The sequence below is a fragment of the Panthera onca genome, chromosome X, assembly GCF_046562875.1.
Source record: "Panthera onca isolate mPanOnc1 chromosome X, mPanOnc1 haplotype 2, whole genome shotgun sequence".
In the NCBI taxonomy this organism is placed as follows: domain Eukaryota; kingdom Metazoa; phylum Chordata; class Mammalia; order Carnivora; family Felidae; genus Panthera; species Panthera onca.
Genome location: NC_138357.1, coordinates 70,864,425 through 70,887,745, shown reverse-complemented (window position 1 = coordinate 70,887,745; position 23,321 = coordinate 70,864,425). Strand labels below are relative to the sequence as shown.

Genomic DNA, 23,321 nt, shown 5'->3' with positions numbered 1-23,321 from the left:
GGTCTTGGGGAACCGCGGGCGCCCACTGGCCACCGCGCGCCGCCCCCCCGCCCTCGGCTGCGCCTCTCACTGACTCTCTCCTTCCCTAGCTGCAGCTAACTCGGGTCGGGAAAATGCGACAGCGACTGCCCACTCGAGGTCGTCATGGCGACAGCCAGTGAACGTGTTCCTCTCCTCGGGCAGGCCCCCGAGTGTAGAGGAGCTGCTTCGAGAGGCGCAGCTCAATCTCCAGAGCCTGTTGCAAGGTACTGAGAGGGAGGGGGGCTGCGGCCGGAGCCCACAGGCGAGATGCGCAGCGGCTGGAGGGAGGCGAAGAAGAAAGAGGACAGGGACCAGCTAGAGAAAAAGAACAGTTTAAAACCCACTGAAAAACAAAACATAAATTTCCCATCTCTTTACCTTCCAGACTAATGATTTCTACAGCTGTTTACTCGCACCCACCCCCCGCCCCTTTATTTTGCAGTTCAGGAGTACATGGGGGGGCGGGGGGGGGGGAGACAGAGGCAGAAGCAGGGCAATGGTCAAGCCATTTACCAAGAGAGCTGGGTGAGAGACTCCCCTGCCTTGCCACATCACCTATGTCTTTGGAATTCTCGCACCCAAAGACAATGGAGGCATCTGCAGGGTCTCCCTCTCAGGACCTCGCTCACTCTGCTCTTGTCTTAACCTTGTCCGTGTGGCTCCTGGGTAGCTAGCTACTGCCTCATCAAAGGAAGCCCAGTACACAGCACCCAGATCTCTCCTCGTCCCCAAATCCCAGCCTGGCATCTTTGGAGTATACAGATGAGTACCCTGTACACCAAGCTGGGTCCACATGACCCAGAAAAACAGCCGAGTTGTAGTACCAGAGCAGTCAGATTGCATGCACCAGGTAGAGTGAGAAAACACAGACTTTGAAATCAGACAGACCTAGAATCACATTTGAATCCCATGCCTAACCAGCTGTGAGACACTATGCAGATTACCCAGCCTCCCTGAGTTTCAGATCAATCCGTCGTCTTTCAAATCAGATTCCAATTACCCACATGACAAAGTTTTGTGAGAAGTAAAAATGGTATGTAACCTGCTTGGCAAGAGTATCTTGCAGCTGAAGAGACCCTGATAAGATGCACCGTCAACTCCCAGTACGTGTCCTGCGGAACGCAGGGCATGGCTGGGAACGATACTAAAGTTACCATAAAAGAAAAGACTGTACAGTCCATGATAAGACTTTGCAATATGAAAACCATACTCGTTTATCAGAGGGATTTAGCTAATGTGAGTGGCAAAAGGATTAAACCTCAGTGCTATGCGAGAGGCTACTGGGGCATTACAGTCTCTGGATGGAGGTTACAAGGGACATGCGTATGTCAAAATTCACTGAGCTGCGCACTTAAGATTTGCGTTCCTTACTGTAGGTAAGTTCTATCTCCATGAAATAATACAAATAAAACCTCAGTTGTAATCGCAAGCTCCATGCCTATGCCGGGCACTCGCTGTCCCACTTGGGCTTTTTTCCAAGCCTAGAAGCCCTTCCTCGCTCTCCCAACCCCCAATCCTCACACTTTATTCAAAGCTCTCTTCTTGCCTCACCCAAAAACCCCTTTAACGCTCTACACTTTGCATCCTTCCCTGCATGAGCACTCGTGTCAGCTGCCTTACGCCATCCAGCTCAAGAGGTCTTGTATAGTTCTGAGCTGCTTTTTCTGTCATTTGTCCCTTCATTTACTCATTCATCTACTAGTCCTGGGTGTAGAGTTTGTCCACATAACCAGACTGACTGTCTCAACATAAAGAATGTTATCTCTTCATACCCTTGCCTTTCTAGAAGCACGTGGCACAGAGCTGGGTCTCCAGGAGGGGCTCAGTAGACATTTGTTGAGTGAATGTTACGTGTGTAAAGAAGCCTTATCGGCTCTCATTTATCCACACCAACAAAGATTAACTTGTAAGGGGACTAGAAAACAGTAGCTGGGCCACCCAACTGGACTACCCAAACCCCCACCTCCCTGCCAGGGCAGCAGTGACCTTAGAGAAGCAAGGTTCTGAGGGACACCATGAGCCTTGTGTTCAGATAAGAGAGGAGCTATCATGCAGAAAAAGAGTCCATGTGCTTTATGTTGCCACCATGGGCAGAATTAGGATGGGTGGGTAGAAATATAGAGGGAGGTATATTCTACCTCAAGATAAGGAAGAGCTTTCCTGACACGCCTGACAGCCCCAACTGTTCTTGGATGGAATGAGCTGCCTTGGGAGGAAGGCTGCCATCCCTTCTCTGCAGGAGCATGTGGAGGCTGAAGAAGCAACTGGAAGGTCTGCTTAGGAGGAACTCTGAGCCCACAGTGGGGTGTTGGACCAGAGACCTTTTGAGGCCCCTCCTGAGTCCAAGCTTCTGGGAGTCTTAAAGTCTGTTCAAATGTGCATAGAGCCCCACCTGTTGTTTCTTTGCTCTCACGTTCCTCCTTTACTCATCGAATTCATCACTTAAATGAAGCCCATCCAAATCCTTTGCATCCTTCTTACTCGCTGACAATGCCCCTTGACTTCTCCTGCCTTCTATGTCACTACCTCTGCTTTCCCTCTGCTTCAGCTAAGCCCCTCTTGACCTGACACCACCCACAGTGGGACCAAGGTGCAGGGAACCAGGCCCTTGGAGGCTCAAATAAGAGTTCTTGACATCCAAGGGAGCACTCCACATTGGACTTTCCAATGCAGATGTCTTCGTGATTCATGCAGGTCCTTTCCCTGGTAGGGCTGCAGAAAACCTGAAGAGGTGCAGGGTTTCAGAGAGGGGACCCTGCAGCCTAAAATGGCAAAAGGTGTCTGCTTCCTGGACCTCTCCTCTAGGTTGAGCACCTAAGGTGGGGGCCATCAAGACACAGGCTTGGTCTCAGAACTGGCACAACTCAATTTCATTGACTCTCTTTTCTCCTTGGCGCTCACAGTCCTGGGAAGTAGGACTTTTTCCATTTCTGAATCCAGAGGCTCAGAAGCCGGAAAATATCCTAGAGAAACAATGCAAGTCAGGCCTGGCAGCTAGAGCAGGAGCCCCAGCTCTCATGGTCCCTTCCCAGCCCAGTGCTTGGCCATGGCCCCCTAGAGTGTGTATCCACTGTGCTATTTTTCAGAAGAATATGAGGAACAGTACTCGGAGGCCAGACTCCTGGGGCAGACCTTCCGCTCTGCTGATGAGGCCCCTGAGCCCACCCTTAGCCCAAGGCCCCAGGCTGGCAGGCGTCTGGAGTTTGTATTGATGGTGAGTTGCCTCTTCCCCCACCTGTGAGAGCCAGCATACAGAGCTCTCTCTGCACTCATTGACAGGGGTCCTCAAGCAGTTTACGTTACCCATCAGAAGCTGCCGCTCACCTCTGCCCACCAGCAGAGCTATCCGGAGGCCCTGCTGAGATGGGCTGTACACAGCAGGTGTCTGGCCTGGTAGCCTGTCCACACTTTCCTGCCTCCTAGATGAAGCCTCCGACCACTCTACCTAGACAGCCATCCCATGGCATGGCTCATCTCGTCGGGAGCACACCCTTCCCATCACCTTCTTTCCCAACAGCCTACAAAACGGCAGCTGAGCGAGGATGAGACTACCACCCAGGGTGTGAGGGCCCCTGAGGCCTCCCTGAGCCTGTCTACCACAACCGACAAGCAAGCTGCCTGGAATAGCCCCTTCCCTCTGCCCATCCTAGAGGAGAAACGGTGGCCTCAACCTTGCTCCACGCACTCTGACATTGTGCCCATCAATATCTCTGGTAGAGTTGCTTAGTATCGCTTCCATTTGCTTCCCTCCATGCCAACTACAGACCATCCTCTCCAAATGCACTGGGTGCCAGGGGAGGGAGCGAGACTTTCTTTGCTACTGGCTCACCCTGCACTGTCAAGGTCATGGCTCTCGCCGAGGAACGGAGGCATGCAGAAGAGGGGGCTCTGGCTGCTCTTTCTTCACTCTCTACTGGCACTGCCATACTAACTGAGCCCATCTGGTAGCAAACAAATCTGTCTTAACAGAAAACCCTAAAACCTTGTGAACTTGTGTGCTCTTTGGTTACATCTATGGAAATTTCAAGTTTGTGAGTTCAGTTTGGTTTGGGGAAAGAAAACTTCTTGTGCCAGAAGCCAGATTTGTAGTGCACAGATAGGAGCCAGAGTGGAAGTGCAAGGTCAGTAGTGCTGGTGGTAAAAGGGAGGATCATACCCGGGACACAGAGCAAGGGCCTTGTGATACTTTCAGTAGACATCCGGTCTTCTAGTGAGGTGGGCCTCTTCAACCCACGTGGCAAGTGTTGGAAAATGGAAGTAATAGAAAGAGACCAAGGCAAATGAGGCTCAGCTGGCTGTGACTTTGGGGACATGTGGCACCCTATACCATGCCCATCATTAATTCATGCTCCACACTCCACCAGCTGTAAGTGGAAGAGGAGGAGGGTCAGTCATTTCAGAAGGAGGTAGGGCCAGTGACTGGATGAAATGAAGACCTCCTGACTTAAAGGGACCAGAGGCACCCTGTGAGCCAGCACTAGCCAGTGGTATGCTGGGAAAATCTGATAAAGACAATGAGGACAGGTCTGGCCACATGTGGCAACGTTCCCTAGATATGGGGCCATTCAGAGCCCCTGGCATCCTCTCAGGAAATTAGGGGCAGGAAATAGAGGTTAGAGCCTAGGGAGACGTACCAAGAGGAGTGCGGGCTGAGAAGAGAGACTCACAGAGTAAAGGTGGGCGCTTTGTTTTTAAACTTCCACCTTACTCTCAATGAGGCCAGCCCTGATTTTGCCTGCAGAGCAACTTGGTGGGGGCAGTGGGGAGTGGGGACACATGTAGCCATGGGGCTGAGAGGGGAGGGTTTGGTTAGCCAGCTGCTGAGGGAGAGGCAGTGGGGGGAGCAGCGGGTGTCACCCCACCCCTGCCCCAGCAATTCCCCTGGAGCAAAGACTGTCCCAGTGTTTTAAGAGAAATAGATATCAATCACTATCCAGAGATGAATGTTGATAAAATGTGATCAGATGACTGGAGGACAGGCTATCAGGCTGCTTCCTGGATGCTGGGGGGCAGCAGGGTAGCCTCTTGGAGGCACTGTCCTTACTGGCCCATACAAAGACTTTCTTTGAGAAAAGATTACAATCAAGCAACATCTAGTCTCAACCTGTCTCTCTACACCAGTGATTCTCACCCCAGGCTGTACCTCTGAATAATCAATCACCTGGGGGGTTCAAGAAAATGCTTCTACTTGGGCCCTACAGCCAGAGATTTAAGTGTTCTTGATGGGGTTCAGGTATTAGAGTTTCAAAAGCTGCTCAGTTGATTTTCACACATAGTCACGGTTGAAAACCATGGCCCTCAGCCACCTAAGACTCACCAATGACCCTGGGTACGACCCTACGGAAGCCAACATGTACGCCTTGGGGCTGTGGGTATCCAGAGCCAGATTGGGAGGGAGGAGGATGAAGGGCCACCTGCCTGGACTCTATTCATGCTCATTGCTCCTGCCATCATCCCTTCTCTCCACCTCAGACCACTGTACTGTAAACAGAAACCAGGATGCACCCAAGTGTCTTTATTTTGGCTACAGGGCAGCAGTTTGATAAACATGCAAGTTTGCGACACTCGTTGTTTAACACAGAGACAGCCGTGAACCCCAAATCCACCCTGAGGCGGAGGCGGACCATTATTGGATTCTCTAACTTTTCCCAGCGAGACCAAGGTGACCCCACCACAGCTGATGCCCCAGAACCTTCCCCTTGTTCATTGCCACCAGTCCTGCCACCCAGGGATAATTCAGAGTGTGGGGTGGTGGGGGTGGGGAGGGAGGGCGGTTGGATGACTTAAAAGAAGCCAATGTGGTAATTAAGGACAACCAAGGGCCTTTCGTCAAGGTCATCAACTGAATATGGAGCGCAGGTCTCCCAGGCTAATAAGTTCACTATGTTATTGTTTCCCATTCTAAATGGAATATAGCCAAAGGTGTCAGATTTAGGCAAATAGATAAAGGAGGGAATCATCACTAAAAGCACCATCCTAACAGAGCCACTACTGCTGCTAAACGGAAGCCATCCAAAAAGCACAGACCAGAGAGATGGATGTGAGTCCTGGCCTCTCCACTTATTAACCATGAGGACTTGGCCAACTTACATAACCTCTCTGAGCCTCAGCACCTTTATCTGGAAGTTGGGGCTAATAATACCAACCTGTGAGAATTGTCATGCATATTAGAGTTATTACATATATTCATTCACCTACCATGTGCCTGGTACATAGTAGGTGTTCAACAAATGGTGGCTGCTGTTATAAATTATTATACTACTAGTAGTAGTAACAATTGTTGTTTATGAGAAAAATCTTTGGGGATTTTGGACATCTGAATAGTTTCCTCACATGTGTAGGTCATCTGAAGTCTCTCATGTTGCAAAGCTGAAAAGTGACAGGTGCCAAAAATGTAACCAGACTCTGAACTTTCCAGCTGTGGCATACTCCAGATTCATTGCTGGGGCTGAAAGTCACACAGCGCTGTCCTTTATCAGTTCAAAAGCCTCTGCTCTAATCTCAGGAGAGGTGAGCACTGAGGTCTGTGATGGTTCATGAGCCTGGGGTGAAAGCTTGGGGAAAACCCGAGGTAGTCCCACCTGCCGCTTCAGCTCTAAAAGGAATAATCAAAGCTGGCAAGTCTTTGGCAGCCTCCTGGACAATTCAAGGGCAGGCACCCTGTGACTCACTGTGTGGTGATGGGCACGGACCCAACTTCCCCAGCATCCTCATTTATGGAAAGGAAGAACCAAGGCATCCTGACCAAGCTGTTGGCAAATGCTTCTTGGCAAAAAACTTGGTGCTCCTGTCTCAAGACAGCTGCTGGGGGATCCCTGGCTGCATCGCTAACTTTCTGTGTTTACCTTCTCCAGGTCACAGCAACAGCCCAGCAGGCAGTGTGGCCTGCTCCACCACCTCAGACATCAGGCTCAGTCATTCGGTCCCAGAAGGTGTCCATGGAAGAGTTGCAGTTGGTCAGGAAGTTCATTTCCCAAATCTCCCCTCACCAGTACTGAGGAGTCCTTTGAGTGATCCAGAAGAAACTCTCCAGGTGCGTGGTGGCGCACACCCTCCTAGCATGGAGAGCATAGGAATGGTGTATAGCATCCCCAGTTCTTGCAATGGACCAACTGAATCGACATTCTCTGCTTCCTGGAAGGGAGATACTTTTACCTACATGACTCCAAGTGCCACCAGTCAGAGTACTCAAGTCAGTGAAAATGGAAAAAATCCTTCCTCTGGGAATGTTTGGGTGTCTCTGCACACACTGCCACCTCTAGTTCCTAAGGAGGCTGCTACCCTCTTTGTTACTTGTGATAACCCAGCAGGATGCAGTGGGTCAGTTGGCTACTCTGAGCACCCTGCTCAACGAAGGCAGGCAGTGGAACGACCCTCCAAGATTGGCCTTCTCACTAGTGTCACCTCAAGGATGGAGACAGGCCCAGGTGGGGCCAGCAGGTTCCGGGAGCGGTCACTGTCTGTGCCCACAGACTCAGGCACCGCAGAGGTGGACTATGATGAGGAACAGAAGGCTGGTGAAGCCTGTGCCCTGCCTCATGCCAGTACAAGTTCTGAGGGCAGTAACAGTACTGACAACATTGCCTCCCTTCGTGCCCAACAGGAGACCCAGCACAGAAGACAGAGATCCAAGAGTATCTCGCTCAGGAAGGCCAAAAAGAAGCCTTCCCCACCAATGCGCAGTGTCTCACTGGTCAAAGATGAGCCAGTCCTCTTGCCAGAAGGTGGGTCAGCCCTACCCAAGGACCAGAGGCCCAGGAGCCTTTGCCTCTCCTTGGAACACCAAGGACATCACTCATCCCAGCAGGATGCTCAGGGTCACCCAGCTGTGCCAACCTTCAAAGATCTGGAAGGCACACAATTCTCCCACCACTGGTATCTTACTGACTGGAAGTCTGGTGACACCTACCAATCCTTGTCCAGCTCCAGCACTGCCACGGGCACCACAGTCATTGAGTGCACCCAAGTTCAGGGCAGCTCAGAGTCTCTTGCCTCCCCTTCAACGTCTAGAGCCACAACACCTTCCCAGCTCTCCATCGAGGTGGAGGCCAGGGAAGTATCCTCCCCAGGAAGGCCTGCTGGGCTGATGTCACCCTCCAGTGGATACTCCAGCCAGTCAGAGACACCAACACCCACCGTCTCCATGTCCTTGACCCTGGGCCACTTGCCCCCTCCAAGTGGCAGTGTCCGGGTGCGTCCAGTGGTACCTGAGAGGAAGTCATCACTACCCCCGACATCACCAATGGAGAAAATGTCCAAGTCATGGCTGTCGTTTAACCTACCACTGACCTCGTCAACCAACCTGGATCTGTCTGGGATGAGTATCTCCATCCGAAGCAAAACCAAGGTGAGCCGGCATCACTCAGATACAAATTTTGGGGTCAAGCTGTCCCAGAAAACGAGCCCCAACCAGCCAGTTATGCCCATGGTTACTCAGTCTGACTTACGTTCCATTCGCCTGAGGTCAGTCAGCAAGTCTGAGCCAGAAGATGACATCGAGAGCCCTGACTATACTGAGGAAGCAGGAGCAGAAGTCTTCACCTTGCCAGAGAGAAAGATAAAACCTCCCATAGCTGAGAAGCCCCCCGTGGCCCGAAGGCCTCCAAGCTTGGTCCACAAGCCACCATCTGTCCTTGAGGAGTACCCGCTAACTTCGCCTACCTTGGCTGTGACCCCCAAGAGCTCCATTCAACACACGAGGCCACTCCCTCCAGATGTCTACACAGTGGTACGGAAACCAAAGTCCTCCAGCCCTGAGGGCAGAAGCCCAGGGGAGTCAACAGCAGCCTCAACTCTTGTTTTCACACCTTTTGCTAGTTCCTCTGGTGCTTTCTTCTCAGGAACACAGCAACCTCCCCAGGGAAGTATGGAGGATGGAGGCCCCAAAGTGAGAGCCCTGCCTGAAAGAATTAGCCTCCAGAGCCAGGAAGAAGCAGAGAAAAAGAAAGGCAAGATACCACCCCCTGTCCCAAAAAAGCCCAGTGTGCTGTACCTGCCTCTCACATCACCCACAGCTCAAGTGGAGGTGTATGGAACCGAACCAAGGCTGTCTCTCAGCCCCATCATCACCCTTCAGGAAGAAGCCAGCTGTCCCCCCACCAGTGACCAACTGCAGTCACCTGGTACAAGGATGACTTCAACACCGGAGGCTGAAGGTGAAAGGGAGGCAAGTCCTCTAGGTTAGTAAACTCCTGCTGGCTTTTCTTTTGAATCCCAGGAAAGATGAGGGTAAGGATGGAGTGCCAGAGACAGAAGCAAATGCCCCCAAATAATGATCCTGAGTCCAGGATAACCAGGTCAGTAGGAGGCATCTCTTGAGGGTTTGGGTTATTCTAAACAGGCCTCACTGCCCTTGGGATTAGGAATGACCCAGGGGTGGATCTCCGAGATCCAGCTTGGGCCAATCTCACCTGGAACCCCTGATACTAACATACTAAAATCAAACTAGTTCTTAGCACCCTAGGACCTTAGTAGCCTATCTACCTAGTCAGGCACACATCCCCTGCCCTAGGAACTATCTCTCTACCTCCCGGTATAGCACTTTTCGCTAGCCACATGGATTTTAGTTTCATGCATGGGACTCAGTACCCTCCCAGGCTGAGTTCAAATGCTATGGAAGGCTTGCAAGCTTCTGAAACAATGGAATATGTTTCTAGCAGCAGCCTTTCTTAGTGCTTTCTGGAAGAAAGGGAGCTCACTTTCTTGGATGCTTTGAGGCTAGCTCTTCCTGGAACAATAAGACTAAACTAGATAATGTTCCTCATAATTTTTCGGGTCTTTTTTGCATGTCTCTTTTTTTGTTTTAATTGTGGCAAAAATACACATAACATAAAATTTATCATCCCAATCATTTTTAATGTACAGTTCAGCGGTGCTCAATACATTCACAGGGCAGTACAACTATGACCTCCCACCATCCACCTCCAGAGCTCTCTTCATCTTGCAAAACTGAAGTCTGTATCCATTGAACAAGAACTCACCATTGTCCCCTCACCCCCATATGCTGGCAACCACTCTTCTATTTTCTGTCTCTATGAATTTGACTCCTCCAGGGACCTCATGTAAGTGGAATCATACAGCATTGGTCTTTTGGTGACTATCTTATTTCACTTAACCTATTGTCCTCCAGATCCATCCATGTTTCTCATCCTTTTTTTGTACCTTTAACACCAAACATCAAAATCTTATGACCTTCCTTAGGCCAAATTTGGACTTCCAACATAAGTTAAATCATAGTGGCTAAAACAAGCAAACAAATCACAGCCACAGGTAATTTTTAGAAGATGCATCATCAAACTCCACAGGCTCCCTCTGAGATTCAGATAGGTCCCACTCCCACCTACTGGTTGAGTCATTGCTTTAGATGAGTCTCTGCTTTTTGATTTTTAAAAATACTGCATTCAAAACAAGAGAATGCTCAGGCAACCTGTTGTATAATGGAAAAGGTGTGAGAACACAGGGACCCATGCTGATCTTCACCACTCACTCCACCTTGGCCAAAACACTAACCTTCTGAACATTGTGTTCCTCTGCAAAACAGAGACATTAAGAGTCTCTGCCCTGCAGCCCTCCCAGAGTTGCTTTGAACATCAAATGAAATACCACAGAAGAATGTGCTTTGTCCTAACTATTGTGGTCGAAGTATTTAATTCCTTCTGGTTCTTATGCCTAGGGAGTTCTACGGAAGCAAGCACTGAAGAAAAAAGTGTAATCAGTGATAAAACAGCCGAATGGATTGCTGAAGAGGACGATGATGTGTTTGTGGCTTCACGCACAACTGAAGATTTGTTTACTGTGATACACAGGTGTAGACCAATTTTCTTAATTCCTATTGTAATTGTCTACCCTTTCTTATACCAAAAGAAAATCTGCTACCTCTAAGCAGCCATTAGAATTGCAACTGGAGCCTAAGTTCAGATACCCACATATGTGAATGCAGCCCTCAGCCTTGCATATGCAATTCACTGACATCTTTGGGTGAAGTGGAGGAGGGGCAGGGAAGGGAAGACCAGGTGCCGGAGTGAGAGGCCCCTCGTCTCCTAGCAACCGCAGGCCTATTGTGGCTCCATCTGCTCTCTCACAGCTCTGTCTACAGACGGAGACATTTAACCCTTCACAGAATTCCTTGTACCAAAAACATCTTATCAAGAAGTGAAATGGGGCAACAAGCCAAGCATCAAAGCAGGAACTTAGGCAAAGTGGGACCGGACCGGGCACCGGTTGTTAGACAGGGTTTCAAAGCAAGGACTTGGTGATGAGAAAAAAATAGAAAGAGCCCAGTCATTAGAGCTGGAGCACCAGTTCAGAACAGGATCAGCTCTCAGACTGTCTTGATCCAGAGTCACTGAGCTACTGGCCTAGACTCCTTAAATGTTTCCTTGGTCCCAGAACCTAGGCAGAACTGAGCCTGCAGGCACAGGCCAAGCGACTCCAGCTGGGGGCATTGAAAGGGGTATAGAGAGAGGAAGCCAGACAAGGGACTCTGAGGACTTAGCAGAGAGAGAGAGAAAGCTGGTAAGTACAACTGCTTGCAAGGCTGCTGCATGGTAGCCCCCACATCATGCCACTGGCATTCATGAAATTATACGAAGCATTTAGGAAATATCTGCCAGGTGAATTCACTTAAAACAAACTTTTTCTTATTTAGGTCCAAAAGAAAGCTGCTTGGCTGGAAAGAGCCTGGTGAGGCCTTTGCTGGCGGCAGCAGACCAAGCTCCCATTCACCAATAAAGAACACAGCTGATTCTCCAATCAGTGAGTCAGCTGCTTCCGCGGGGTCAAGCGGCAGTGCCAACCTAGATGCTGGCAGAAACGATGATTTCAAGGCCTTGCTACAGAAGAAGGGAAGCAAGACAACTCCAAGGTCCCGCCCCTCAGCAGCCGAACTGCTGAAGACCACTAACCCACTGGCTCGGAGAATTATTGCACAATTTTCAAAAGACTGTGAAACTACCGATGACCCCAGTACCTAAGTCCCGAGTTCAGTTAACAGGGTTTAGTTACTAAACTTGAGTAGACAAAGGGGAAGAGAAAGGGTTTTAAAAAGTAATCATGGACATAACAGAAGACCCTACATTTCTTTTACATTAACTCACACTCTGGACAGCAGGAGACAGGTCACTTTATCTAGAACTAAATCATCAGGCACTTTAATCATCTTCAGACCTTTTACATTTTCATACTTACAATCTTGCCATTACCCAACTACCGATTTTCTCCTTATCTTCCCCCAGTGTTGTGCCCTGAGAAGAAATTCTCAGATGCAAGGGCACATGTACCATCTATTCAATCAATGGCCAGGCTGCTCCATCCCTGACTCCTGTCACTGAGGGGCACAGTGTGAGAGTGGATTGGGGACTGCCAAAACTGGGGATCATAGGGTGCCATTGCTGATTATTCACTTTCCTGGCAAGGCCTTGATGGCCCTGTGTGGAGAAACAAAAAGACTTGGTGCCTCTCCATCCACACTTAAACTCCCCCCACCAGAGAGGTTTGTGGCTGTGCACTTATTTCAGCATGGGGTTGATTGGATGGCTTTTGTCATTCAAAATATGAATGTGAGTCTGTCTTGAAATTCATGCCTTTTTCAGTTTGATTGTCTATGCGGAGATCAGGGTGACGACTTTCAATAAACATGTAGATGACACCCCCCCCCCCGCCCCCGCCAACTAGGAAAAGTCAGGACTGGGTTGCTTTGGATGAATCAAGTTCAGCCAACAAATGAGGCAGCCATTTGTTCACTCAGATCTATCCAAGGTAACTTGCACATTGTGTCTTGAAATTCTTCAAGTGTCTGTCAACAATGATAGCTAGAATCAGTGCCCAGCTCATGCTGCATTCTAAGAACTCTCGTTTCATTTGCATATAACCTTCATTACAGGAAGTAATTAGCTGAAGGAACAGCATTATCAAAGGCTCAAGGAGGAGAGAAAGTAAGTGTAACTTGTCCACCTCCATTCAGTTTAGATTGTGGTTTGTGGTTCCTTTTGTTTTTGTTTAAAGGAAGTCTTACTCTGTTCCCAAACCAAGAATGTATGGACTAAAAAGAATATATCCAAAACCTAAAAGGCAGCCTTGCAAGTGGCTGTGGCCCATAACACATACACACAAAGGGCTACTTTTTGCCATTTATGTTCCACTGTGTGACTGACTTTACATTAACTATGTTGGGGGAGAGTGTAGGAACTCGGGGGAAATGAGATGCTGACGGAGCCCCCAGAACAATCATTGTGACTGCTCCCCACACAAGCTTATAGGCACTAACTATTCTTGTCAGTTCAATTTTCTAAGCAGAGCAAGAGAAGTAATTCATTTGATTTTCATGTGTCTGGTTTTGGGGAGGCTGGGGGAGAAAAACAGTCAACGCATTGAACAAAAACTGGCTGACCAATAATGGAGGGTTAATGGTCTACATTCTCGAGAAGGGAAAAGAAAAGTCAAATGAAATTGTAGCCTGATTCCTGGACCCCTTCCTCCTTCACTGCCACCCCCCCAACCCAACAGATTCATTGGCCAACATCCTGGATGATGCAGAAACTGCCCCAGAGACAAGCAGAACTTGATTTTGATAGGTCACATCGCTCACCAATGAGAAGCAAGCTCTTAGCTCCACTGCCCACACTCCTGCAGACAGAGCAGCTGAAAAACTACACTGACTGCTGAGAAGACTTGGGCCTCTCATTCACAGGTCTTAAGCCTACGCCCTTGGTTGGTACAGGTCTGAATTCTAGACTTCTAAGTGCAGGCCAGGCTCATCAACTTCTTTGCAATCAGCACTGCCCCCTGACTTAGAGGCCACTTAAAATAATAAACAGTGAGAACCCAGTTGCTTTTGAAAGCATTCAAACTATTTGATTTGAAGGTCCAGATCAAATTTCAGGGGTTTTGCCTGAAATAAAATAGATTCATTCCTGGCCTGAATTTATATCTGAATGCCACGCTTGTCTGCCCCAGACTCAGAATTCCAAAAGACAGAAACATTTTTTCCTCTGCAGGGAAATGAAGGGGTGTTCATGCTTTGGCCTAACAAAAGTGAAAGGCTGCCAGGGCCTTCTCATTGGGAACCACTTTGAACAGCTGAGGTCTGAAGCCAAATAAGAGACTCATATAGTACAGGATGTGTTACTTCTACTGGTTTTTCTGGAAGCTTCTTGTTTGCTACTTCTAGTGGGTTTCACCTTTCTATCCCTGGGTGGTTTTCCCAAAAGATTCTAAAGCTGAATGCCCAGACACTTTTATGTTTTGCTGTTACCTTGAGTCTTGCTTTCCTCTACAATAGTCTGTATACCTGGAATTTTTGTAACATCTTCTGCATCATTACTATGGCCTTCAAATACCCAGTGGTGTTTCCATTAGCACAAGAGGATTTGGGGCAGAGATTTTATGGTCAGAGGTCACATTGAGGGCAAGAAATATTCCTTTAATATTTTGCAACAGGTGGACCTAATCCCAGGCAAACAACCAAACTGTAGAATTTGTTAGTCACTGATGACTATGACACCAAACATCTTTCCTACTCCTAACCCTCAACCTCTCTCATCCCCATGATTATAACACCAACTCTCCCACCGAGGCACAGAGCACAATGTTTGCTGCCCTCTGTACCGACTCTGTTAAGACCAGAGAAGAGAGGCTGACAGCCCCTCCATGTAGGCTTTCAGAGACCTAGTACTGCCACGGTCACTAGTGCAAATAATAACGATCACAATTTTTGAGCATGGAATACAGAAGGGGTTCAAGTAAAATGAAGTTTGCCACAGGAGGTCAGCTTCCAATTCAAGTTGTTTCTATCCTTTTGTTTGCTCTGATTCCAACCGATAGCCACAGGTAGCTCTGCTGGACTAACCTCAGTGTAGTCATGAGTAGAGGGAGTCATCCCCAGGAGAGGTCAATGGGTAGCAAAGAGTGATTTACTCTTGGTGGGTATTCATTACGTATTTGTGGTTCAAATGTCAAGAGTAGACAGCAAGCCATTCTTGGTAAAGCAGGAAGCCTCGCTAGTATCTCCTCTCCTTTGTCTGCCTCATCTCTCACCTAAGCCTCCCACTTGGCCCCAACTTGTCCCTCAGCCCTGACTCCTGTGAACTGCATCCCTAACCTACAGCTTACCCTTTAAGGAGGCAAGACCACAAACAGCGAAATAGTTCGTGTTAGCCTGATGACCTCAAATAGACCAATTGGTCTGAAGGCATCCCCTTGAATGTGCAAAGACTAGAGAAGATTCTATAAAAGCTTACAACAAGCATTTCACTGGACATCCATTTTAAATCTCTAGACAACACAGATCAGATTGTGATCCTGCAGTACCTATCTGAGCAGATGTGTCCGTGCACCTGCCCTCTTCCTGATAAACTATTCCTTAAAAAATTGAGTTTGTGGCCAGTGCTCTTGTTCCTCACCAGTGCAGCCTTCCATCATCACCAAGTCTGTAACACAATAGTAGGCTTTCACTTTAATCTGATTTTCCAGGGCCAGGACTGGAGTGAGGTGAACGAAGCGCCCACTCTCAGGGCCGCACAAGTGCTTTACCCTCGTCTCAGCCCTGCACTTTGCATTCTATGAATATCAGTTTATCTTCTTCCTGTAAGTGTGGTTCCTCTGATAAATCCCTGTTGTTGCACCAAATGTTTTATTGCCATTTCTTTTTTCCATTGCTATAAGCCTTTGTATGCCTATACATCTAAGAATAGACAATATTATCAGAAAACATGGTTGATTTCTAAGCAACCTGCTCCAAGTGGCAAGTTAGCACCCATTTTCAGTAGGGATGCAGACAGAGACAGCCCTTCAGCACAATAGTGAATGAGCTGGAGGTCTGCCATTGGGATGAATCTTCATTCTCCTCTTTCTGCTCCATTTTCCCCAGACCTTGCTTCCCAGCCCCAACTCTCCTGAGTGCCTCCTAGTTTGTTCTCTTTACTAAGAAAAACATGCTCTCAGGAAAGGGATAAAGTCCTTTACTGTAACATCATAAGGCTTAACGCTACCTTTTTTGAGGGTCGCTTGCATTATAACAGGGGAAAAGCCTTAAGCCAAAGGAATTGAAGTTCTGCCTGTAGAATTCTAGGCCTCGATTAGCTGCAAAGTGTATTTTTCACCACCGAAAGGCCAAATTCCCTGAAAGCTAACTCCAGAACATAGAAAATACCTTAATCTCCTGGAATTATTGTATTAAATTGCTGGTGGTTGACTAAATAGTCCTGATACCCCATGCTGTTCTATTGGACAAGGGACCAAGGGACCACATCTACCAAGAGACTCTCAGAAATGGCTACTGAAAGCCACTGAGAAGGCCGAGATCATATTGTACATTAACATTTTTACACAAATGGAATACTAGTCATTTTAGTAAAAGAACACAAGGACTTAGAATTTGTGAAAATGTGTCCTGTTTGTGAAAGGTGAAACTGTCTGATCAATGTCTGATCCATATTGGTCTCTTGGTGGTGGTGGTGGTAATTATTAAACTTGCTAGAGGTACAACTTTACTAAACACAAGCCTCTGCTTCCCCTGCCCTTATTTATGTTTTGTGCTATCACTTCAGCTTGGTGTGAGAAAGACCAGATCTATACCAGAGCATCCAGTCCCTCCAAAGCCTTTGCTCGTATTTTAGCTATAAGTCACCAAGGTATTAGGGATTTAAAATGACAAGAGTGGGAAGAGCTGCCTTAGTCAAAGAGCAGCAAAAATGAAAATTTAAACAATGACATAGAATAAAGTTTTAGAATATTCTGACACATATTTATATAGGAATATGGCAGTAAACAGTTATAGCCAAATATTTGAGGTGCTTTTCATAAGTTTAGCAAAAATTAATTTGCATAAGTAATGGATTGTGTGAAATAGGAATATACATTTGTTCAGTAAAAGCCCAAAATCAAGGCCAGTGGTTCTCAAAGTGTCATCCCAGAAACAGCAGCAGCAGCAGCCCTGGAGTGTGTGTGTGTGTGTGTGTGTGTGTGTGTATTCCAGTGATGTTACTTCTCCAAGCCCCTGAATCACTATAGCCACAACTGTTCAAATGATTTCAAACTTTCCCACCATTTCTGCTGTCATCACAGTGATTGGTCTCTGGCCAAGTGATGTATATGGTCGTGTTGGTCAGGTATACATTTGTTTCGTGTTAAGAAATTACCAGATTGAATCAACTACTCGCTTAACCTGCAAAACTCTTGATTTGACTTAACCAGCATGTCTGGCCCGTTTTGGATTTAATTTTTTTGAATTCACAAATAGGAAAAAAGGAAAAAAGTGTTATGTTTGGTATTGCCAACCCTTAAATACCTATCTTCACCAAGGTGGCTGTTCTCTAGGAGGGCTCTGATTTTAATATTTTGCCTACATAGTAGAATTTGATATCAACAAATACACCAACAAAATCTGAACTGGAACAACCAATTAACCCCCCTCAGCTTCTTTTCAATGCCAGGCTTTATAGAAACTTATTCCTTTTGTGGTGTTCCGCTTTTTTTTAATGTCCAATTTTACCAAATGTTATGCATGCAAATGCAGCATTGTGCTCACTATATAAGTCACCCCAAACTCATTTTCTCCTCCATATGTGTGGTGGTAAAGAAATATCAATATGTATGTTCTTACCTCTCCTGATTAAATCTGTAAATTACAAATCTTTTCATTAATTTTTAAATGAGATATATTTACTCTGGCTAGTAGTTACAATTTTATTCTTTTTATGATATTTCATTGCTACTCTTTTCTACTGACTCCAAAACTTACTTTGGGGAATATTTTTTATTTCTAGGTTGTTGTATTTATCTTATTTCTATATTTATCTGTAGCCATGGAATGTTAGAAGTGAAAGGGACCAACCTCTCATTTTACACATGAGGCCCAGAAAGGTCAAATAACTTACACAAGGTCACACACACAGTAGCAGGACCTGGCCTCAGTTCCAGATCTCCTGCCTCTGGGGCCAGTGTTTTTTTTTCATTTAAAGGGCTGCATTTATAGAAGACCCACAGCTGGCTTCTACATTTATGACACATGGATTTCCCAGGTATTTCAACAAACTAATATATTTTCTTTAAGGGAAACTGCTCAAGATTTCTTTAGTTGAATCCAAGGACAAATCTGATTTTCAATTTAGAAACATTCATTTCCCCTCAAAATTCAGTATATGTTCCCTACTTTGTATATATTTTCCCTAAAAGAAGTTTGAAAAATGAATTTTTATAGATCAAATTCCACTTTTTAGTAGAGAAGCTTCTTTTCTAAAGGAATCGTCTGGTGACTTCTTTTGAAAAACAAAGAATCCTCTTCTCAATGTCACTCAATGTCTACTTTATTTTTAGTCTCAACTTTTGTAATTGGTGTTTATTTAAAGTAGGACAAACCGATATAGGCTTTCCTAGAATCTACTTTATCCTTCCCTTCTTAAACTTTATGAGATATCAGACTGTTACATGCTCATGAGATATTTAGTTGTATTCTAGAAGCTTCACCTAGCTTGATGTTATGTCGATCCCTGGGCTCAAACTTTATCTCCATCTTATCAAAAAAATAACAAAATTCCCTAATCAGTACTGTGCTCTGCATGCATTCTCTTTTCTGGAACATTCTTTGCCTAGTGTGACTCTTCTCTTTAGCTATTCTTGGGCTTCCTTCCATGGTCCGTGCATACCTTATTATTCTGTGGAATTGAAGGCAGTGTCCCTTTAGGGTTGTGCTAGTTACATGGAGTGGTAGTTCCAGTTATTTCCATTGTTCCCTTGTTTCCACTGGACCTCCTCTGGTTTCTATGTTCAGGAATGCTCATAGATTGATGGGATCTAGACCAGGGGTTGACAAACTTTTTTTGTAAAGGGCCAGATAGTAACTATTTTAGGTTTGGGGAGGGGGGGCACATGTGGTCTCTGTAGCATATTCTTCTTCGCTGTTGTTTCTTTGTCTTACAATACTTTAAGAATGTAGATACCATTCCTAGCTCTTGGGCCATATAAAGCCCCAGGCTGGATTTGACCTGCTTGTCATAGTTTACTGACCCCTGGTCCAATGTTCTGTAACAGGCATTTCTGTGACGGGCCCCATGTGATAACTGGGTTGTATACTGGGTGATATGGCTCACTGCCCTCCTATCTACTTCACTGTCAGACCAGTCTGCACAGAAGTGGGTGCAGAGGGGCTGCATATACCAACCCATTATTCTTTGATAGGGTGCTCATCACTGACTCTCTCTCTCACTCACTACCTTGGTGTAGAAACCCTCATTCTTTTCTCCAGACCTCCTGTCCTGGTTATCCAATGTGCCTCTTATTCCTTGAGTTTGAGGTAAACTGAGCGGGAAGAATGGATTTCTGAGTTTTCTTATTTCTTTTGTCCCTATATTGGTCTCCCGAACTTTGGCTGGGGACCCCGGCCCTGGGCCATCTGGCCTGACCTGCCCTATATTGCCGTCACAAGTTTAGGGCTGTCTCTGGAAAGTCTGTTGGCCCAGGCCATGAGATGCCAGTTTGGTCTGCAATTTCCTAGGGAAATCACCAGCACTCTTGATTCCCATAGTTGGTTTTGAAACCCAGAATGTCCATGTGTCCATTTTCTATAATGTAATTTGGATCTGTTCTAGACTTATCCCCAGCAAGAAAACCAATGAGGTATAGAAGGTATTCTGTGTCCACAGTGTTTTCCTGTCTAAACCCCCTGCCTCCTTGGCCCCCCAGGCCCCAGGATGGACTCCCTGGGATGCTCTGTGCAGCACCACAACCAGCAAGCATTCAGCATACCACCGCCTCCTGTTTTCTGAACCTTTAAAAGGATCCCTAGGGGTACCTGGCTGGCTCAGTCAGTAGAGCATACAACTCTTGATCTCAAGGTTTGAGTTCAAGCACCATGTTGGGCTAGACCTCACCTAAAAAAAAAAAGAATTCCTTAAATCTTCCTCACAACCCTACATCTTGCTGCCATCTCTACCTCTCATGCTACCTGGAAGTCTAAAGCTCAGATTCACATTTCACATTTTTCTCATGTAAGCATTGAGAGATATGAGTGAAGAAGGTGTGTGCCTGTGTGTGTGAGCCTGGTTTCTCCAATGGAACTGTGAAGGCCTCATTGACTACTGTATCTGTCTCTCTTTTCTCTCTCTCCCTTTCTCCCTCTCTCCTTCTCTCTCTCTCCCTCTCCCCTCCTCTCTCTCTCACACACACATATGCACGCACACACACACACCCACTCCATCTAGTGTTTCATCAGTTCTCTGGTCCAGATATAGGTCTGATGGGGCTGGTCAAGAAGGGGATGAGGCATCATCCTGAGGAATTTCCCTTTTCTTGTCTTTTGAAACTTTCTCTCTACTGGTTTTTGCTGGCTTCCCTCAGGAAGCCATTTGAAGAAACTCTCTGCGACAATTGTGAACAAGCTGACATATAAAGAGCAAGGACTTTAATTTGATATGAACTCAGTCACTCAGACATACCTCCCAGGCTGCAGTTTTTCCTATCTAAGCAAATTGCTTCTTAGGACCTTTAAGCTTCCTTTCTGTCATTTGAGCCCAGGGATCTACCCACATATTGAAAACTAAATCTTAAAAAGTCAGAGGCATGAGTAACTTTCATGATTTTCCTATTTGAAAATATCTATGAAACAGTTTCTTTCTGCCTTTGCTTGAAAATTTCCAGACTTAGGAAGGGAACCAGGTTTATGCCTTGGACTCTAAGGCAACAAAAGACCTACACTTGCAAAAAGCAAAATGAGGAAGGAGGACTGGCTAGTCCTACTATGCATAGTCAGGAGACAGACTTTTTTGTTTCATTAGCACTTACCAATCAGTGCTTACTGAGTGCCGACAATGTACTTAAGAAAAAATAAGGGAGACAGGAATTTACAGACCAATATCCTCAACTAGAAGGCAGAGATAAGGCAATTCCCCCAGTGATAAGAAAGTGTCCCTGGATAAAAATTTCAAGAAGCAGCAGAAATTAGGAGAGATCATAATCCCAGGCTTTTTAGAATTCCAACACAAAATGGAAGGAAGCCCTCTGTGGGGTGATATTACAAAGGGTTTTTCTTGTCTTTATTTTCTTTCTTCTTTTTTTATTCAAGCATTCCATACTGGCTTGCTACCAGCAATTGAACTGTATTCTTTATATAGCTAGAGCTGTTTGTGTCTTCTCGAAATAAACTCTTTCTGTTAAAACCATTTTCTGTTTCACCCTCTGGTTTTCATTGTAGCAGTGACGCCTTTATTCAGACACTAAGCCCAGTTCTGAGCATGTGTTACCAGCCATGCAAGTGTGGGGCCCACATACATGGGGTTTGATTCTCACAAACCCTTAGGAGCCCAAAGCCTATATGCAGGACACAGTGTCTTGCAGAAACCTGGCCCACAGAATGGTGAACCTAAGGGACATGGTCAGGTAATTCATGTTCAAGGACTTTGTCTCAGGGATTTGAGCATGACTGCTTATTGGAAGCAACAAGGGGCCGCAGAGGAGGCGGGGCTCTGGTGAAGTGGGCAGCAGTTGCCAGGCTCCTGAGAGGAGGAGGTTGCTGTAGCAACTGTGCTCAGGGCATGCACTCCCTCTTTGTTCTCTGGCTCAATGAAGCCATCCAGCAGGGCAGACCAGAGTGAGTCTGGGCTGGGGGCAAAAAAACAAACAAACAAAAAAAAACACAGACCAGATGTGGCCCATATCACTTCCATCCCTCAAAAAGGGTCTGATCCCACCATGCAGGTAGTGATAACTATATTTAAGGGTCAACTCTCATCCAAAAGGAGTTTCGTTCTCTATTCCCAACTGGCCCAAGCATGTAAGGCTGAGGCCCTTGCAGCCAGCATCCTTGTCTTCCCAGGCCCTACATTAGCTCATGTCCTCTGATAATACCAGGTTGTTCTTCCAAAAAGACACAACAGAAATGGAAAAACCTAGAAAACTCACAAGGGAAGGGAGAGGGGCCAAGGCGACTCTCATACAATAGCAGGTGTTAAGATTTAAGATAAAGGTCAGATAAAGGCTGGCTCAAGGTGGACCTCATGGCAAGCAGTACCTCAGTAGGACCTTGTGGTGCAGAGTTTAATGGTCACTCTGGCAGGGTCACAGCCTCCTTGGTCTACCATACCACAAGTTGGAGAAGCTTTTAGGGACTGACCCACACTGATGAGACCCACAAAAGACATGTCAAAGGCAGGGTCTGGTATATTAATTAACCAAAGAGAGAATATGCCTTTAAAACACAGGTCATAGGGGCACTCAGCTGGCTCAGTCACTGGAGCATGCAACTCTTGATCTTGGGATTGTTGAGTTCAAGCCCCAGGTTGAGTGTAGAGATTACTTAAAAATTAAAATACAATCTTGAAAAAATACAAAAACCAAAGCATAGGTCATACACAGGATGCCTGCAGGCTGAATTGAGCTCATACACACTGTGTGGAGTACAAACACTGTCTGGAGTTGTTTTTCAATTTTTAAAAATTTAGGTGGGCACAATCTCTGCAGTTAACTAGTTCCTCATCTGTCCCTGTTATATTAAACCCAAACAGCTTCGTTCATGTATATTACCTGCTATGCCCCTGAAGGCATTTGAGCCTGTGAACCCTGCATCAAGGTGAAGTTGTGGGTTGAATTCCCCCAGGAAGCACTCTGGGATGGAGTTTGGTGAGCAAGATGTTTATTAGGGAATGCCCTAGGGAGCAACATCTGTAGGAGAGAAGAGAAGGAAATAGGTTTCTCTTGTATCGCTTTATTCCTTGTTTGATTTGTTTCTGTAGGGGCCCAATAGGCTGTAGGAAGCCTATCATCCTATTTCACTATTTCACATAAAAAGGGAGCCTCATACCACACTAAGAAAGAAGTTCCAGTTGGATAAAAACCTAAATATGAACAGCAAAAATATGAAGCTTTTGGAAGATAATATAGGAGAATATCCTCATGAACTCACAGTACAGAAGGATTTCTTTTTTTTAATGTTTATTTATTTTTGAGAGAGAGAGAGAGCAAATGAAGGAGGGACAGAGAGAGAATCCCAAACAAGCTCCACACTGTCAGTGCAGCGCCCAATGCAGGGCTTGATCCCACAAACTGTGAGATCATGACCTGAGCAGAGACCAAGAGTCTGGATGCTTAACCAACTGAGCCACCCAGGCACCCCAAGAAGGATTTATTAAACAAAACACAAAACCACTAACCATAAAGGACAAGTGATAAAATTCAACTGCTTTAAAACTAGGAAAACGAGTGAAAACGCAAGCCACAAAAAAGGAAAAGATACTTGCAACACATATAACCAACAAAAGAACTAGTATTCAGAATACACAAAGAACTCCTACAATGTAATAATAAAAAACAGA

General features: G+C 46.3%; 1 protein-coding gene across 2 annotated transcripts in view; it reads left to right on the top strand.

The window, feature by feature from the left end:
* Positions 1 to 21,173, top strand: part of NHSL2 (NHS like 2) — a 75,623-nt gene extending 54,450 nt beyond the window's left edge. Inside the window, exons 2-8 of one of the 2 annotated variants that reach the window (XM_081793370.1) lie at positions 90 to 245; positions 3,108 to 3,235; positions 3,539 to 3,734; positions 5,552 to 5,683; positions 6,876 to 9,200; positions 10,694 to 10,826; positions 11,669 to 21,173. In XM_081793370.1, coding sequence (XP_081649496.1) covers positions 90 to 245; positions 3,108 to 3,235; positions 3,539 to 3,734; positions 5,552 to 5,683; positions 6,876 to 9,200; positions 10,694 to 10,826; positions 11,669 to 11,993 — 3,395 coding nt within the window. In that variant the 3' untranslated portion in view covers positions 11,994 to 21,173. The remainder of the gene's footprint in view (positions 1 to 89; positions 246 to 3,107; positions 3,236 to 3,538; positions 3,735 to 5,551; positions 5,684 to 6,875; positions 9,201 to 10,693; positions 10,827 to 11,668) is intronic. The other variant, XM_081793371.1, reaches the window with a different exon arrangement.
* Positions 21,174 to 23,321: the final 2,148 nt, after the last annotated feature.